The sequence below is a fragment of the Notamacropus eugenii genome, chromosome 1, assembly GCF_028372415.1.
Source record: "Notamacropus eugenii isolate mMacEug1 chromosome 1, mMacEug1.pri_v2, whole genome shotgun sequence".
Taxonomy (NCBI): domain Eukaryota; kingdom Metazoa; phylum Chordata; class Mammalia; order Diprotodontia; family Macropodidae; genus Notamacropus; species Notamacropus eugenii.
The window spans coordinates 237,762,871-237,783,159 of record NC_092872.1 but is presented as its reverse complement, the minus strand read 5'-3'; the positions used below and the strand labels follow the sequence as shown (position 1 = coordinate 237,783,159).

Below are 20,289 nucleotides of genomic sequence, written 5' to 3'. Positions count from 1 at the left end.
TGTCCAAGCACATCATTTAAGAAATGATCACTACCATAGAAAGATGATAATCTCTCTTCCAAATAAAAGGTTTTACAGTACTGACTCAAATTAAAATTTTTTTTTTGCATCCTTTCTCTGTGAAACATTATCTATCTCAACTGTGTGTAGTGCTCTTGTTTTTAAAAATCAAAAGGATCTGGTGAAACTCTAAACAATTTTTCTTACTAGTTTTTGGTCTACGCTGTCTAGTGCTATATTGAATAGAACAATTTCCCTGGTGGGAAAACAAGGTAATGGGGAAATCTAAAATAGTTAAAAGTGATAAAAGAAAGGATTACATTGATTGCTTTTCTCCTTAGCTTTCTTTTTTCACCAGAAGAGGTTTGATTTTTTTCTCCCAACTTAGTAACCTAGACAAATGGTTCCTTCTTGCCTCCTGTTACAATTCTAGGTTGTTGTTTTTTAAAAAAATGCACAGTGCCACATTCATCTCTCAATGTTCATGCTACATGGAAAGAGCCTAAACCTCAGTATAAAGAAGTCAAATTTTCATTTAGGCAATTTATATACTTAAAAGACAATTTAGGAGGCCAAGTCCAAATGTACTTTCATTATTACATTGTAAATTAAGGTAGCAGGGAAATAATGAAAAAGAGCCATGTTTTTAGATTAGTGTAATATTACTATAAAAGTTAGGAAATATTAGCTGAAAATTTTGACTTTGGGTATTAAATGGAAATTTTAAAATTAGATTTTTTAAAAAAATCAATTATTAAAAAATCCTCTGAATTAATTTCATTTTAATAGCTGAAACTTCCTAAGTACTCACAAGGCTAAATTACATATGGAATAGAAATTGGACCTAGGATTCCAGTAATACAGGGAACTCCTGAATAACAAAATGCTCTTTCAATATCAGACTCTTCTCCTGAACCTATAGTCTTAGAGATTTGCTGAGAGTGCTAAGAATTTAAATGACTTCTTCAACGTCACACATAGTATGAATATGTAACAAGCTGTTCTTCACCTGAGGTCTTCCTGGATCCATTCTATTAGGCTGGAAGGTTAGGTTGGAACTAGGTTAAGCATTATTTCAGATGTTAAAGAGAGGAGTCTGTATTTGATCCAAGAGATAATATGAAGCTCCTAAAGCTTATTGAGTAGTATTTGACTTTTGCTTTAAGAAAATGCTTTGGAAGCTACATGGAAAATGGATTAAAATGGGAAGAGACTTAAACCAGGAAGACTAATTACAAAGTTACTGTAATAATCTAGGTGAGAGGAACATGGGTGGTAGCCATACAAAGAAGAGTACAGCTCCAAGTGATATTTAGGAGGTAGAATTGACTATGTATGGGGAGGTAGGTGGCACAGTGGGTAGAGGGCTGGACCTAGAGTCTGGAAGACTCATCTTCCTGAATTCAAATTGATCTCAGACACTTAACTCACTATGTGACCCTGGGCAAATCACTTTACCCTGTTTGCCTCAGTTTCCTCATCTGTAAAATGAGCTGGAGAAGGGAATGGCAAATCACTTTAGTATCTATCAACAAAACCCCATATGGTGTCATGGAGAGTCTGACACGAGTGAAATGCCTGAACAACAACAAAGAACTGATTAGATTTGACAACTAACTGGATATTATTGTTAGGGAAAATGAAGACTCAAAGATGACTATCAAGATTATAAATCTAAGCGAACATAAGAATAGTGGTGACTTTGAGACAAATAGAAAAGTTTGGTAGAGGAGTGGGTCTGTGGAAAAAGCAACGGTTAATCACCCTTTGGTGGTCCTCTGACCCTTTGTTATGGGGCCAGAGTCTAAAAAAGCCTCCACTGCAGGAGTTGCTAGATTCTTTGGGGTCAAATCCATTTCAAATGAATTTTGATGGTGTTCCACTAGCCTATAAAGCTGCCCAAGGTTCAAGGCAAAGTCCAAGTACAATTGTTGGACCCTTGATGTCTTGCTGGTTCATGGAGAGACACACAATAGCCCTGAGGGTCCTGAATTTCCTAAAAGGAACAAGTTTTTAAGATTTTATTTAGTTATTCACACTGAGAGTACTTATTAGAACAAGGCTAAACTGTTTCTCCCCAAAATTTCAGTTTTAAGATTCCTGAAGATGAAGAAAACAAATGTAGCAAAATAAATTGAACAATACAATGGAAATATAGAAACAATGGAAATGCACCATTGCAGATTTTACACTAGTGCATTCTAGATTTTGGTTGGCTACTTACTAGGCTGTGAAACTAGCAGCAGACTGGATATACCACAGAACGTTTCTCTCATCTTTAAACTCAAAGTACGGAACAACTAAAACATAAAGAGCTTTTTCTTGTCCTTTTCTAGTCCTAGTACTAATTATTCATGCATTATGGTATAGGAAGATGTTCTGAATACACTAGTTGTTTAAAAAATTAAGTTTTATGTTTTAAATAAAAGATGTCTCTAAATTTATAAAATAAGAATAGTTCAAAGGAAGGATTGTTTGTTGTTGTTGTTTTTTAAACACCTCCTTTCTTCTGTTTGCAACACAGGATTTTATTGAAAATTTATTTTGTCTTTAATTCCAAGCCATGTACCTAAGCACAAAAGGCACTAATATTTCTAGACTGCAGTGCATCATAATTATCTTTAAGCTATACTTCATAGAACTTAGAAAAAGAAAATAACTTAGAAATCCTATGGTCCAATTCTCATCTTACAGATGAGGAAATTGAGGCCAAGAAAGGCAAAATGACTTGCCTAAGGTCATGTAACTAGTTGTTGGTAGAGGTGGGGACAGACTGTAGGTATTCTGACTCCTACTCCAGAGCTGTTTTTACTAAACCACACCCCCTTGCATCCACAGTCACTACTTGACTTGCATACAGATGTCAGAAAAACAGAGTCCTCTGTTTAAACCACTCACTTCTATTGAATGAAAAGCATTTATTAAGTGCTTATTACATATTAACACTGTACAAAGTCCTAGGGACACAAATACAAAAACAAGACAGTCATTTCCTTCATGAAGCTTACGTTATAACAGGGAACAATAGTTTTCTTTAGGGCTGCTTCAAGTTTTTCACATTGCATAATAGACTATTATCAAGAGTCCAAATGTGGTAGCTCCCATCATTGATGGAGAAAAGATTTCACTATGTAAATCAGGACTGTCTTGCTTTTGTATTTATATCCCCAGAACTTGGTAAAATGCTTGGCATATATTAATTATTTAATAAATGTTTTTGTCTATCCATCCATGCATCCATCCTTCCATCTTGTCCACTTTTCATTTTTGTTGTCCTTCCAGTTTTATTCTTCAATATTCTCAAGATTTATGAGCTGAGTCTCTCATCAAGCTTTCTTTAAACATGTTTCTCTTTCTTCTACTTCTCCCTGTTATATAAGGTACTACTGCTCATCATCTTTCACAATCTTCCTTAAAGGTTTTATTGACTTCATATTCTACACTGGTGCTGCCTTTAGCTGCCAAGTTCTTCTGCTTTTCAGGGAGATCCAATGTTTGGTGGTCTCAGTGCTTTGGAGACTCTTGGTTTCACTGTTGTGTCAAATGATTTATACTGGTTAAACTTCTGAAAGAAATAATTGTAATCTGTGCAAATAACTGTTCTTTTATTCCTTGTTTGATTTTATTTTTGCTTCAATAAGTCATGGTAGAGCTATTTTGATTGCATGCTATTTTACTTTCAGTTTTGGTGGAACAAAGGTATATGGGAGATATCATTGCAGATCTTGAGCAGAAGCACCATGATGGTGAAGAGTATTTGGAGCATTTTTGAATTATGAAAGAAACCTGAGCTTGAAGATGGGAAGGGGAATATCTGGGAGGACTAGAAGAGAAGTTGAATAAACAGAAGGGACTTGAGCAGGAGGAAGAGGATTTGAGAGGTAAAAGATAGACTCAAACAGAACCTGAAGAGGAGGACAAAGAAGCTGGTAACAATTTCTTATCTTGCTTTAAAGAGAATGTCATCCCTCGGAAAGCAGAATAACCAACGAAGGCAACCTCTATTCTATATGTGATTCTCACCAAGCCAGAACTCATTGCTTGGGTGAAAATAAATGATGTAGAAAATACCCATTCCTTACAATGTATGATAGAGAAAAGTTGGACGCAGTGTCATTTGCCCCTAATATTTGGAAAGCAGACTTCAAAGTGCTTACAGAAAGGACAAGGAGGACTTCCTACTGAAAAGATTAAAATTCTTAAGAACAAGAAAAACCATTCTTATGATAAGAAAAATGTTCTGAAAATATCAATGTGAATACACAGGAACATCAAGCAAATTAGAATTTTAAAAGATATATACAGAAGGTAACAGGATAAATATCTATAAGAATGTCAGGGGTGTGAAAGTTCAGAATAAGAGAAAAGCTAAACAAAACAAACAGTGGTATTTTTAAAATTGTGTTGGGAAAAAATAAGGAGGTAAGAAAGAGCTAGAAGTGCTGCACAGTGGTGGTGGTGGTGGTGGCAGAAGTGAGGAGAATAGACCAATGATAATAGAAGGCAGAGAGAGGGAAGAGCTACTCAATCTTTATTTTGCTTCCGTTTTTTCTGTCAAGGATAATGACCTTTGGATCTGAAAGAATAGAACAAAAATGGCTAGTAGAGAACTGATACTCAATATAAGGAAGGAGATAATGAGGGTACACAGTTACCCTTAATTTAATCCAATTCTTAACAAGTATTTCTAAAGCATCTACTTAATGTATCAGGCAGTGCTGGGCAAAGACAAAAGAGGAGGCAAAGACAAAAAATATCAAGACAGTCCCAGCTCTCCAGACCCTAGCCTCATGAAGCAATATGCAACCAGATAATAAGTACAAAATACAGTATACAAGAAAAGAAAAATAAAGCAATTACACTGAGAGCTTAAATGGAAGCTAATAATTGGTGGGGATCAGGAAAGGCCAGGAAAGTAGGAAGCACCTGAACTGAGCTTTGGATAGAGAAAGGGATTTTAAAGGGTACAGGTGAGGAGGGAGGATACAGGTGAGGAGGGAGTACATTTGAGACATGAAAGACAGCATGTACCTTCATGGAGGGAAACGGAATGATAAATGGTTAACAGGACAGTTTAGCCAAAATATAGTATGTGTGCAGAGAGTAATGTGAATTCAGTTTACAATGACAGCTTCAAGGCAGATTACAAAGGAATTTCAAATAGAAGAAATGTATATTTTACTTTAATGGCAAAAGGGAACTACTGAAGCAAGTAAGTAAACTGGTTATGTTGGAAATATCAATTTAGCAGCTTTGTGGAGCATGGATTGGAGAGGGGAGTAGCTGGAGGCAGAGCGACAAGTTAGAAGCTATTCTCCTTGCATAGTCCAGTTGGAAAGAATGAAGAACTGGCCAACGTGACTAACAAGCTAGTCACTCTGAAAGACTATGGAGAATAAGATGAGAATCACAGGATAGGAGAAGGGCAAATGGCCCAATTTTGAACAAAGATAAAAGAATCAAGTATGCAAATATAAGTTAGTGTGTTGGACTTTACATACCTGGATCTAGAATGCATCATTAAAAGGATATTTAGCTAACATCAAGAAAACAGTTGATTATAAGAAACCAACGTGGCTTCATAAAGAACAAGTAATACAAGACTAACCTTTTTTCTTTTCTTTTTTAAAAATGGAAGTCTCATACTGGTACATCAGCAGAATCCTACAGAAAGATCATTTACCTAGATTTTAGCAAAGTATCTGACAAAGTCTTCATATTCTTCTTTCGAAAAAGATGGAGAGTTATGGTCTAAGCAGCACAGCAGTTAACATAAATTAAGGACTGTAGGGATAATCTTTGAGTCAGGACAGTCATTAATTGCTTAATTTCTACTTGTAAGGAAGTCTTTAGTGCAGTGCTGTGAGAACTGGTGTTCAGTCCTGTGCTGCATAATAGTTTCATCTATGATTTAAATAAAGGCAAACATGGCATGTTTATCAAATTTGCAGGTGATACAAAAATACCTAAAAGGGCCAACAGTGAATTCCAAAGTCAGGATCCAAAGAAAATCTGGACAGGCTAAAATAACTAAGATGAAATTTAATAGGGGTAAATGCAAAGTCTTAAATCTGAATTCAATAAAAATCAACTTCCCAGGTACAGGACCATAGAATCACACAATCTTAGAATTAAAAGGGATTTCAGAGGTCATCTAGTCTAATCTGTATCTAAGTAAGAATCCCCTATACAACATAGCCAACAAATGATAGGCAATGTTGCCCACTGGAAAGGGACTTGGAGGCAAAAGACCTACATTCCAATCATAGCTCTACTACCTAACACTTGTATGATGTTGGACAGGTTGCTTAATCTGTTTAGGTTCTAGTTTTTCTGAAAAAGGTGGATTAAATGGTCTTTAAGTCCCTTCCTTCTCCAAATTTACAATCCTAGAGTCATGTACAATTGATTCGAAGGCAAGGCAAAGAGGAGTCCAAAATTTGTGGGGAAGAACATGTCACCTCTGGAGGTGACCCATTCCACTTCACCTTCTATCTACTGCTCTTAGTTCTGTCCTCGAGGGCTAAATGGAACAACGTTAATCCATCTTCTCTATGACATTTCTTCAAATGCTCAAAGGCAGCTATCATGATCTTTTAAATACTTTTCTTCTCTAGACTAAACTTTATTCTCAGTTGCTTCAGCCAATCCTTATATGGCCCATCATCATTTTGGCCATTGAAATTTAGATTTTCAATTTAATTCCTAAAATGGCAGTGCTCAGAAGTGAACACTCTATATATTTTGACCAGAGGAGAGGAAAGCTTGACTATCACCTCCCTAAGTGTGAAACTCTTTCCTTAAAACACTCTAAGACTGCATTTGTGATTTCTTTCAATTTCCTTTTTTATTCTGAATTTGACAATTATTACTAAACATGAACATTTCAATACATAAAGAAGAAAAGAAAAAAGCAACTCATAAACTGTGAAATTCTGTTATATACAGTTCCGTAAAGCACATTAAATTTAACGATTATAACAAACTTCCCTGTTTATGTTGCCCACTGAACTTACTTTTGTTTACTTCTCTGTATTTTTAATTTCATTGATGCTCTTTCTTTTATTTTTCATCACAATCACTATCTAGAGACTCCCTTCTATAACTTCCTCTCCCTCAAAGAGAAGCCCTACTTTGTAATAAATAAGTATAGCCAACCAAAACAAATTTACTCATTGGCTGTCTGAAAATAAATGTTTCATTCTGCATCTCTAGTCCATAACCTCTTTCCCAAGAGGTGGAAAGCAATCACATTGTGCTTTCAAGGCTTCATATTACACTGTTGTCTCAAATTGAGTTTGTAGCCCACTAAAACCCCCACATCTTTTTTAGATGAATGGCTGTCAAGCCATGCCTTTGCCATCTGTTACCTATGAAGCTGATTTTTTTGAACCCAGGTATATGACTTCACATTTAGTTTTCTTGGATCCATTTCAAACTCTTTTAAGATCCTAACTCTATAATCTATTGTGATAATTATGCCTTCTAGTTTTGTGTCACCCGTAATTTTGATAAGCATGACTTCTGCCCCTTCATCCAAGTCAAAATGTTAAATAGCTTAGAACCAAGCTACTTAACCTGAGGTACTCCACTGAAGACTTTCTTCCAAGGTGAAGAGAACTATTAAATGACTAATCTTTGGGTCTGGCCATTCTACCCATTCTGAATTTCTCTAACGTGTACTACTCTCTAGTCCATGTTGCTCTATTTTTGCACAAAATAGCCTAAGAAACTTTTGTTATGTAAACAATACCCATACCGTTTCTCTAATCTACCTTCCTGAACATACTATCCGACAAGAAGTGGAGTTTGCTTGGCATGGCCTATTCTGGATGATGCCATGGTAGCTTTTGGGGATCATGACTGTTCTGGATGTTCAGTAGCCAAGGCTTTAACAAGTAAGTTCTAGAGCAGAGGTGTCAAATACATGACCCACAGGTCTCATGCTGCCCACCACACTCCTGAGTGCAGTCCAAACCAGACGAAAGTGTAACCAGGAAATATTTAACAAAATAATTAAAAATACAACAAAACATTGATACACTACATATTAAAACTAAGTTAATACGTGGCCCTGAAGATCTTTAGGTATGGCTTAGTGGCTCCCATTTCTATTTCAGTCTGACGCCACAGTTATGGAATTTTACTGAAATATTGTTACAGAGCTTATTTTTCTCCTAAGCTAGAATTTTTTTTGTTAAATTGTTCGTAATTCAATAATTTCTCCCCTTTCCCTCTATCAACTTCAGAACTATTCCAAAATTCTTATTGCTTGAGGATAAAATTTCTTCTACATAAAATAAAAATTTCTTAACCTTGCAGCATAAGAGATATATGACAATTACACACTAAACTGATTCCTAGCTTCCTCTAAATCAAAATTTTAGTCTGGCTGATGATGCAAAGACTTAAATTCCTTAAATCAGAAAGCAGCTGGATCATCCAAAAGGGATATAGTGTTCTCTAAGTCATCTGGCTGGAACTGCACTTAATACTATCTGTGAATTCTTGATGTACTTAAAAGGATTAGTTTATTATCTCTGAACAGGCTATATTTTCCACAATAGAACTGAATTAATTACAGCTGTAGATTATGCTAGACTAAGAAGTTATTGGTAAATAAAACCCAATGACAGACTTAATTTTCTTTACTGCAAGAAGTACTATATGTTACTCAAAATAAGCAATAGAGTATCTCTGTAACTCAAAATAAATACCTTACAACACTGCAGCAGTAAAAAAAATTATCATTAATTTTCATTCTCTTTTAATTCCAGTTTAGTTTTTATGGATAATATTCATATGGAAAGGTATTATATGGTCAACACTTAATCAAGTCATAGCAAGGTTTTCTTTACTTCTTATTTACCCCTGAACTCCTTATAGAAAAAGTGATAGAGCTTTTTCTAACAGTTTTCCTAATAATTAGAGCTATCATAAAGAGGAATGGGATGCCCTGAAAGGAAGCAAATTGGCTCTCACCAGCACTGCCAAGCAAAGGTTGGATGACCACTCTGGGGGTCTAGTGTTGGAGGGGTTTGTGCTCAGGTATGGGTTTCCTACGTGGTCTCCAATGTCCTTTCCAACTTTGATTCTGTGATCTGGAAGGGTCTCAAATATGCTGTTACAAGCTGACAGCCTTGTAAATGTCTGATAAAAAACTCATTAGCCCTGAAAAATACTTGCATCACTCTGACCCATTCCTGATGTGGCAACTTGTTCAGACTTCTCTGTAACTTAAAGTCTTAGAGAGCTGCCTCAGACAACTACCATTTCTCTCTTCCATTCCCACTCACAAGATGCTGAAGTTAGAGAAAGCTATGCCACTATCCTAACTGGATCCAATATAAATGTATGTGCATCTAAGCTCAACTTAGATGAGTCTTCATTGCAGCAAGGTAATTGTTTTATTTCTAATTGCTTCTCTATCACGTTCCCTACAGCACTTGTCAGAATCTCTTCTCAAGTCTCCCACATCATTCCTTCCCCAGTCTCTTGGCTTATTAATGAAAACATCAAGTCCACTTTCCTTGAGCTCTTTCTCTCTCATGTTCTATACCTCAAAACTGCTTAGTAGTATTCCCCATTTCCTCTTCCTTTACTTCCATTTCAAATGAAGAAGCGGTCCTTCCCACCACCCTTGATTTCATCTCTGGCATATTACCCCCATAATTATCCCTCTATTTCCTAATCTTCACTCCCTATCCACTAGTTCCTTCTTTGTCTGCTTTCAAACACTCCTACATCTTACTCATCCTTAAAAAACCCTCCTCAGAAAAAGCTGTCTACATTTGTTGCCTCTATTTTCTTTCCTGTCATTCATACCTCAAAACTTTATAATCTAGCATCTGCCATTATCACTAAAATGAAACTGCTCTCTTCACTCATAGGTGTAACTCTCATCTTTATGCAGATGACTCAGTGGAAAGAATACTGGATATGGAATCAGAGGATGAAAATTAGAATCCCATCTCTGCCACATACTACTTAAATGTGAATTTAGGTAACTCACTCAATCTCTCCAAATCTCAGTCTCTCACCAGTAAAATAAGGGGGTTGGACTGGATTGCCTGAGGTCCCCATCTGTGATGTTATACATCTAGCCCTTGTCATTCCCTGAGCACCAGACCCACATCACCAACTGACTAGAATTGGATGTCCTGGAGACACTTCAAACTCAGCACATCTCAAGATAGAACTCATTATCTTTTCCTCTAACCCCATGTTGAAATTCCTTATTTCTGATGAGGGCCTCAACATCCTCTGAGTCACTCAGATGCAAAATCTTTGTATCATTCTCAACTCCTCACTTTCTTTTCAACCCACATCGGGTGCCAATTAGGTGCCAAGTATTATTAATTCTACCTCCACAATATTTCTCATAAGCATATCCTCTTCTCTCACAGTTCAAGCTTTGGTCACCTCTCAGCTGGACTAATTGGTCTCCCTCCTCTTCCAATAATCTTCTATACAGTTCAACTTCTGAGAACTTGAGGTCATTGGATTTGACAATTATAAGATCACTTGTAATTGGCATGGCATTTTTAGTAGAATGAGAAGGTCAGAATCTAAACTACAATGTGATGAGAAATGAGCGAAAGAGGAAGTGAAGGCAACAAGTGGAGACTATTATTTATGAATGTTAAGGGTCCTTAGAAAAACTATTAATATTTAGTGAGGTCTTCATTTTCCCTCAAATGATCCAGGATGTGGTTGTTCTCTTGGGTAGTTTTCTGATTCACATCTGTTCACAGTCCCAACTGCTGGAGGAAAAATACACTTGGATTGGACTGAAAATTCTAGTTGCCATTGCTTTCTTTAACTCTTGCTGAAAAAATATACATGCCAGTCTGCCAGAAACTATATGAATCACAGATGTAGGGTGTCAACCAATAGGATGCATGAAGGAGGAGGAAAAGAGCATATTCCAAGAATCATGCTTGGATGGAAAGAAATGGTTCCACTGGAACATTCTCCATCTATTACTGGCACCATCTGCAGACTAAAGGCAGCAACACTGCAGGGAGTTTTCATAATATGCCATACATAAATAGCTGAAAGTTTAGGCTGGCCTAATTTGTTTTGGATTAGATATAAGGAAACTAGTCTTATATTCTGTTTACGTTACATGGGACAGTGCTTTGTGGATAGCAGGAATTTTGAAAATGTTGAATGTATAGCAAATGTTCTGTCATTTTATTTTTGTATTTTAAACTACTCAGCTAATGAATTTGAACAGTCAGATAATATGAAGATAACGGGGCTTGTTTGCATGCAGCCTAGGCAGCTGAGGGATAAAGAATCAGAGATTTCAAGGCTTTTTAGAGCTCATTTAGTCATCCTCTTTCATTCATAAAGAAAGTGACACCCAGAGGAGTTAAGTGTTTTACTTGGAGTCATATTTTGAGCTAGTTGGTGGAAAGTATGGACTAAAAACCAGTTCTTCTTACTTCTACTGCCATTTTGCCTCCCTGTTGGGAGATTTTATTATCAATATGAAATGCACATGAAAACAATACGCACAACATATAAACTAGTATTTCCCATGACCACAATTATGGCACTTAAAACTAATTATAGATCTTTTCAAATGTGATATGAACACTCTATTCCCATGGTGTGTACAAAATGACCCATTTGAAGATCTCAAATATGCTTTCTTTTTAATTGCCTTGCTTCATAGCTTCACCCTGGTCCAATTTCTACTACTGTTGAAGAAGTTCCAATGAGTTCATTCAGGCACTGAGCACATTACTATAAATGCAGGCCCATAAGCTCCTTAAAGGTGGGAAATAAGATTTCTGATTTTTTGTATTGTCCGTAACACCTATCATAGTACCTTGTATGTAACAGGCACTCAAAAAAAATATTTGTTGACAGTGAGTGTAGTGTGTGGGTGGAAGGGTGGCTGGACAGAGGAAATAACAGAGATTTGTCATGGAACATTAAACATACTGGGAAATGTTACTTTTAAAAATTTAGGTTGAATTTTAAATGAACTCTGCTCCTGTTTAGAAGGATTGTGGTATATTGTATTAATTAAAGAAATAGGATAAAGCTAAGAACATTCCCTTTTTTTACCCTCTTTATACTTTAAAAGTTTTCATTTTGTGAGATAGAATTTCCATACACAGGAAAACCCACAGTAACACAAAGACTAATAAGTTTAAAAAAAAAATACAAACCAGTATTTTTCCTGGGTCAAATTTGGAGTTAAAAAAGGTCAATATGCTTACATGAAGTACCGTGGGATGTGCTCCATATTAAACTGTGGAATCACTTTTCTGCTTTTTGAAAGCAGAACAATAGTCTAGCAGCACAACTAGCAGCACAATACTGACAGAGTGCTAGACTTGCAATCAGAAAGACTTGAGTTTAAATTCGGCCTCAGACACTTATTAGCTGTGTGATCTTAGGCAAGTCACTTAAGCTCTATGTGTCTCAGTTTCCTCAACTGTAAAATGGGGTTCTACTGGAACCCCACGTATGTAAAAATTGCTTAGAATAGTGTCTTAGCACAGAGTAGAAGCTGGATATTTATTCCCTTGCCCTTAATTAATGCAGTCTACTCTTTATCCCTCCCTTTCCTTTTTCTGCCCATACCCCCAAAAGATAGTGCTTTAAATCAAGAAATGGTCATACTTACTAGAAAGGACGGTTGTAAGGAAGATGTAGTCAGAAAAGGAAATGAGTCCACACTCTCCAAGCGTGTAAAATATGCTGCCTTCATCAGCAAATTTCTCTCGTTCCTGAGATATTTTCTAGAAATGTTCCAGCCCCCCCCAAAGAAAGAAGATAACAAATTAGTCAATGAACAATAAGAAAGGAGCCATTATTTACAGAGAGGCTTCAAGCTACTTCTCATAAGCACATTCTTGAAGGCCATTCTAAATCAATGGATCCTTTACAGTCTTTAAGAATACAGAAATTACAAGGCATTTTCGAATATCAGGTTAGACATAATGTGGAACTGGCAAATTGAAAAGAATCCCAACATATCAGTAGTTGTGACAAACATACTGGCTCTTATTTTACCCTCTTCCCTGGAGGTAATAAGACAAAAAGACATCAAGAAGATCTTTCTGAATCTCCCATCTCAAGAACCTTTCTGTTCTGTTATTCATAGAATAATTAAAATAAATTAAATAATTTAATTTAATAAATAATAATAAATTAAAATAATTTAAAAATTAATTCCTGATACACTTAAGTTATAAAAGTTTTATCTAATGTTCCGACAGACATTAATTTTGTAACACAGCAACATATATTATTCAAGGGAATATTTGAAATAAAGTGTGTTTGCTAAGTTTGGGGCTTTCTTTTTATTAATATTTAGCTTTACCATGATTAGTACCTTTGGTTGAGGTCATTCTGTGAAGGACTCTCTAAAAATTCAGCTTTTACCCAAGACAAATACATCACTGGCCCTTTGGGCTTTCCTGATTACCACATTCCTCTAGATCATTGAACTGGATTTCTATTTATCTACTCTGCATTCTCATTTCTGAGCCAAGTCAGAGGCCACTTGATGACTTTATGCCTCTACATCCTCAAATACTGAAAAGGATCCATCAGGGTTAGACTGGGTACTGAGTTTTATCTGTTTTGGAAAAAAATGTAGCTATGCAAGAACTTATCATAAATGAGGATATCAAAATAACACAGAATGTTAGAGAAACTAAGTGCAATTAAAGTCACATTAAGTCATGCAAGCACATATAAGCAGAGCACAATACAAGCATAAACTTGGGAAGAGTTATCAGGAAACCAAACCAACAAACACCATCAGGCCAAACAGCCAGGTACACAACTGACCCGTGGGTTACCTCAGTCTAGTGGGGATCCCATCATATATACAAGATAAAGGAAAGAAAAGTGGTTAACCAATCAAATGAAAGTAACTACAGGAAGCATCAGTGTGTCAATGAGAACGGTCGCCCTTCCAGAAAAGAAAGATGATGCAGGGAAACCTCCAAAGAGCAGGCACACAAGGTCAGCGACAGCAGAGGAGCACCTTGGCTTTAATGGCTGGCATCCCTGGGAGACAGATTCTCCCTCATTTCATTTGTACCTGTGTCTAAAGATTAGTTCTTTTAACCAGTAAAAAGGATGAACAATTTCCACTTTAAGTAAACTAAGATTCTATTCCACACTGGCTCCTCTACCAAAATATCAAATAGAAGTTTGGGGAAAATGAGAGAATTGAAAGAAGCCTCAAGTGGAAAGGCTTTTTGGTGGGAAATTAAAAATTTATATCCATCAAAATAGGTATGAATAAAACTCTCAAATTATCTAGTATATTGCAAGAGGTTATTTATTTGGGGATAGACAAGTAGACAAAGCACATTAATATTACATTTGTGTGCCCTGAAGAAACTGTGTACACATTGCTAAATAATGTACAAGAATTATCTAGTTTATACAATTGTACATATACATACATAAAAATATTTTGCTGTTGTTTAGTCATGTCTAACCCTTTATGGCCCCATTTGGAGTTTTCTTGGCAAAGATAATGGAGTAGTTTGCCATTTCCTTCTGCAGGTCATTTTACAGATAAGAAAACTGAGGCAAACAGGGTTAAGTGACTTGCCCAGGGTCATATTGCTAGTAAAAGTCTGAGGTCAGATTTGCATTCAGGAAGACTCACCTTCCTGACTCCAAGCCTGGCACTCTATCCGCTGCCCATACATAAATATATACAATGTATTCTACAAACAAGAGAACAGTTTCTAAAAGAAGAATATTACTAGCTCTATTCCTTCCCTCTCTCCCTTAAAAAAATAGGCAAAGACACAGAAATTGATTTACCCAAGGTCAAAATGAAAAGGAAAATGAGATGGAATTAAGGTAGAGAAACCACAATTTTTGATTCCTAGTCTAATAATCAACTGATTCATCCTACCTCTCAGAAGATAAAAGTATAAATGTTATTTTGATAAATACAAGGCAGTAAAAATTTCCATATAACAAAATTTCCTTTGGAAGAACTTCAACAAGGGAATTTAGTTTCTTAAGTTTTTTTTTTAACAGAATTGACTTGACGTAATAAAAAGAAAAATTAATAACTGCAAAGTGTCAGACGATAGCATGCTGATTTCTATCATGTGTCCGAGCTATATTGTACTAGCTCTTGATCTTTACCCTCATTATCCTATTTCAAAGTAAAAAAAAAAAACACATAACATAACCAGATATTTTAAATCTGACACCTGCTTTATCTTTTAAAATAAAAAACAGAAAATGAATTCAATCTGAAAATAATTTCACTGTTTCAACCTCTGGTAACTGATGATAGTAGAGGCATATCCCACATTTTTTTCAATGGTTATTCCCACTTAGCAAAAATCAACAAGCTTCATTTTTTATTATAATTACTAACTTATAGACAATGTCTTTGTAATTTGTTTATGCGAGGAACTATAAAATGAAAAATTGTAGGCACACTAATTCCATCCTGTCTTGCAATTTCTCTATTTCATGATGTGTAATTTTAATGATATATAAAACCACAATCTTTCTCACACAAGTTGTTAAAATAATTCTTTCTGGAACAGGAAGAATTTATGGAAGTACTTTATGTTTTAACTTGGAAATTAATTATAATAAATACCATTTAAATTGTGTCTGTTTTTGCATCACTCTGAAGTAAACAAACACATTTTCTGGATAGTAAATACAAACCATTTTATAATACACCTATCACTCCCAAAGAGTTTGTAAATATCTCTGATAAACATCTGAAGGGTAAAAATAATTCTTGGAATTCATCATAGATATTAATAGCACAGACATAAAATCGGTTGCAAAAATCATTCTCTTAGACTGCTTAGAGCTAAAGTATATATTCCTAGTCTAACAGATCTACTAGGATGGGGAAGAAAAGACAGAAAAAAAGAGGAAAAATCCTATTCTTGCTTATTGGAAAAACCGGCAATTTTCAGATCATTTTGTGCCATATGGCTGCTTCTTGGATAGACTTTTGAAAACAGTAAGATGAATCATAGATTACTTCCTCAAATCAACATAGAGTAATTGTAACTTTTGAGTTTGATCATGAATAAAGTGGACTTTAAGAAATTAAGAATGATGAAATAAACTGGGCAACTGGGAAGTTGGATATATTTGGATATTTTTTTCAACTTCAAAGCTTCTTAGTGGTTCAAAACACAAAGTGTGTGTGTGTGTGTGTGTGTGTGTGTGTGTGTGCGTGTGTGCATGTGTGTGTGTAATGGATCCAAAATAACACATATTCCCTCAGAGAGTACAAGAAAATTTTATAATTTTTATGAAGTCTATGGAGCATAAGAGGCATGAAATCAAGAGCAAATTCTCTCTTTATTAAAAATCCGTTTTTCTTTATCTGTAAAGTTTTTGTGGCTTCAAAGCAAGTTGTCACTAACACTTAATCCACCCTATATCTTCTAGTAGTTTTAACATATACACCTCAGTTTTCAAGGTAAGGGAAGTACAGAACAAGAATGACAAAACAAGAAATTACAGAAAGAAGAGTAAAGGATTGAGACCATGGGAAAAATATTTTTTCTCTGAGTGTCCTGGGGGAAAAATAGCTAAATAGGAGACAAAGTCCCTTTTTGTGTTCTATGAGAGATCTGACTTGATGTACACCTCTGGAGAAAGTTCCATTTCTTCAACAAAAGCTTCAAAACTCAGTGGACTAAAAATGATGAGCATTTTCCCTTCCTGCTCAGGGGTAGCTATTTTTTATGAAAGATTATTTAAGTTCACAACAGATTTATGAAATAATATATAAACCCATTGTAAGGGACTTGATTTTTAGTTCAAGAACCTGCTGTTGTGTATGTGTGTGTTCGTCCTTCATTGCCAAAGAAGACCATGCCATCAGAGAAATAAGGACATGACTTGCACTTGACTTTGTTTTGAGTGAGGGAGAGCTGTGTAGGTCACCAGCCTCACTTCTCCTCCACAGCCATCTGAATCCAGTGACCAGATATTCATCAGGATGACTGGAGATGACCCAGGATGAGGCAATTGGGGTTAAGTGACTTGCCCAAGGTCACACAGCTAGTGAGTGTCAAGTGTCTGAGGTGAGATTTGAACTTAGGTCCTTCTGACTCCTGCACTGGTGCTCTATCCACTGGACCATCTAGTTGCCCCAAGAACCTGCTAGTATGTAACAAGCAGGCAGCTAGGTGGCTCAGTGGATAGAGTACTGGACTTAGAGTAAGGAAGATCTGAGTTCAAATACAGCCTCAGACATTTATTAGTTATGGGTCCCTGAGCAAGTCACTTAGCCCTGTTGACTTCATTTTCCTCATCTGTAAAATGAGAAGGAGAAGGAAATGGCAAACCATGTCAGTGCCACTGCCAAGAACAACCCCATACAGAGTTATGAAGAGTAAGATATGACTGAACCAGAGCAGTAACAATAATATCTAACACAGATGAAAGAAAGCAAGTATACTTACAGCTTTATTAATAACACTGACCTCGATAATCTAACAAGGCACAGGATGATATTCTAAATAAAACAATGTCATGAAGGGAACTGAATTTCCTAGTACGGCACTTGCTACTATCATGGTATCCAATATATACTTTTGAGATCGATTCATCCAAAACTACATATATTTAAGTAAAGGGTATAAAGGTTATAACATTCAAATACAGTCACATTTTATCAAGATACCTTTTCACTTAGTTGAATCTCAGAATTTAGGCTTTCTGTGTAGCACATTTAGAACAATGGCATTTATCAACTGCATTTCTGTTGAGTTTACTGAAAATATTTTTCTTAAAAAATGCAAAGTATGATGCAATTTGGGATAGTTTTAAAAAAATGAAACTTATTCATATGGTCTATAAGATACAAAAATACAAGTTCAAGAAAACAAGGGTCAAAGAGTATGCCTACTCTAATAACTGCGTTTTGACAACTACTGTGTAGTATAGTTTTACATCTAGCACAGCAAGGCCCTCTTTATTCCCACTTTTTCCATTATTTTCATTGAGATTCTTGATCTTTTGTGCTTCTAGATACACTGCTATTTTTTTTCCTACATCTACAAAGTAATTCTCTGGTAATTTGATTGCTATGGCACTGAATAAGTAATATTTCTCTAAGTATTTAGGTCAGTGTATATTGTTGTAAAAACAAAACAAAACACTAACTTCTGTAGTTGTATTTATACAGTTCTTGGTTGTATCTTGGTAGGTGGACTGCTAGGCCTATAACCCAAAGAGATTAAAGAAAGAAGATATGCACAAAATATTTAGAAAAGCTCTTTTTGTGATAAATAACTGGTCACTAATAGGATGTCTATCAAATGGGGAGTGGCTGAACAAATTATGGTATACTAATGTCATGGAATACTATTGTACTCTAAGAAATGAGCAGATAGTTTCAGAGACATGGAAAGACTTGTATGAACTAACACAGAGTGGTCAGCAGAAAGAAAAGAATAATTCATACTGTAACTTCAAATGTCATAAAAATCAGCACTTTTGAAAGACTAAAAGCTTTAATTAATTAAATGATCAACTATGACTCCAGAGGACTGATAAAGAAGGATGCTGACCATATCACGACAAAGACATGATGGATTAACATGCAGAATAAGAAATGCATTTTTGGAAATGAGAATTTATTTTGCTTAACTGTGCATAATAATTGATAAAATTAAAATAACAAAATTAAAACAAAAAAAGAAAATAAGTGTTACTCTTATTCTGTTAACTGCAGACATGAACTAGCCATGGATTTGACTTGTTTTAAAGATTAAAACATGGCTTTAGAATTTCTCTCTACGATATGCAAAACTCTGAGTCCAAGTCAATGTAAACACTAACTAAAATTTCCCAAAAGGATCTGGAGTTAGTGATCTGAACTGCTTTATACTATATAGCATCAGTTTTTCTTAGGCTAAGTTATCAAATAAATAGCAAAATCTACAAGAGTACTACCATGCTGACGATGGCTCTAAGAGTTACACTGTACATAGTAAGATGCTGCTAATAAATTCTATCAGTAACATGTGCACTTCCATTGTTTTTCTAGGACTGATGACAGACTTCTGATGATCCAACTCTTTATTTCTGTCTGGCCTTCCTATAACCAGTAGTATACGTTTACAAGGATAAGGATATAACTGGAAGCCATGACTCGCAAATATGCTTTTGGTTCCACAGTTGCTATGCTTGAAATAACTTATCTAACCTACCTTCATTTCAAATAACCTCAGCTAACCATAAAAATCACTTAGAATATAAAATCATTCTTTCCTTCTGGGATCTTTAGAGGAAGATGTGTCAGAATATTTTTACTTTTAAAACAAACATCAACCAAGAATTAAACTTTCTAACTCCTCCTCTTCTTCAAGCTTTCAATAAAACAATTTTTTTACTACCCAGAATTACAGACTTGAGAAGCAACATTTTTAGGTTGCTTGCAAAACAATACTTATCATTAAAAGATCAGAGTATATCAAGAACTGTAGATTTAAAGGTAGCAGGAACATTAGAAGGCAAAGGATTATAGATCCCGAGTTGCAAGGGAACACAGAGATCAAAAGATCATAAGAGTTCAGGTTGAAAGTGACCTGCAGTACACTCCTGCCCAACAAGGAAATGAAGCCTAGAGAGATTCAATGACTTGCCCAAAGTCCACAGGCACTAAGTGACACAGTGGGTCCTTTGATTTCTAATCCACTCATCTTTCTGTCTTGTACCATGCTCAGGGCCTGCTGTTCCATAAAGCAAAAATGGTGCACAAACTACTTTAGGCTATCTTTGTAGTTTCATATTGTGGGAAAATTCCACATGGGCATTTGTTCCTCATTATTTACATGCATTTTACAGTCTCTCTAAATCCCTCAAGTGCTATTGAATTTGTACTTCAAAAACAAAAACAGACTAATGAAGAATATTTAATTTTCCTCTTTTGGAAAACGAATTTTGACACATTATTTCAAAATGACAGTATTTCCATCTGAAGGGAAGGGAAAACACAATTCATTAAATGTATCCTTACAATTTATGCTCATATTTCAGTGATCATGTGGTACACAAATATGTGTTAAAGAGGCCAAAGTCACCAACCCTAAGCAATTATACACCATTTCCAACCTAACAAAATGCTGCAGAGTAGGAGAAGAAAGAAGGGGGAATATCCATTTAATAGATGAGGAAACTGAAACAGACAGAATTCAAATGACTTCCCCAGGGTCACAAAGTTAGTAGATGTGTGATGTCAGATTTGAATTTAGGTCTTCCTGACCCAGGCCCAGTTCTCTATCTACTGCACCA

The 20,289-nt window shown here is 35.6% G+C and overlaps 1 protein-coding gene across 1 annotated transcript in view; it reads right to left on the bottom strand.

Annotated features, from left to right (window-relative positions):
- MICU1 (mitochondrial calcium uptake 1) overlaps positions 1-20,289 on the bottom strand; it is a 283,476-nt gene that overhangs the window by 124,310 nt on the left and 138,877 nt on the right. Inside the window, exon 6 of the mRNA XM_072628225.1 lies at positions 12,647-12,761. Within this exon, the coding sequence (XP_072484326.1) occupies positions 12,647-12,761 (115 nt within the window). The remainder of the gene's footprint in view (positions 1-12,646; positions 12,762-20,289) is intronic.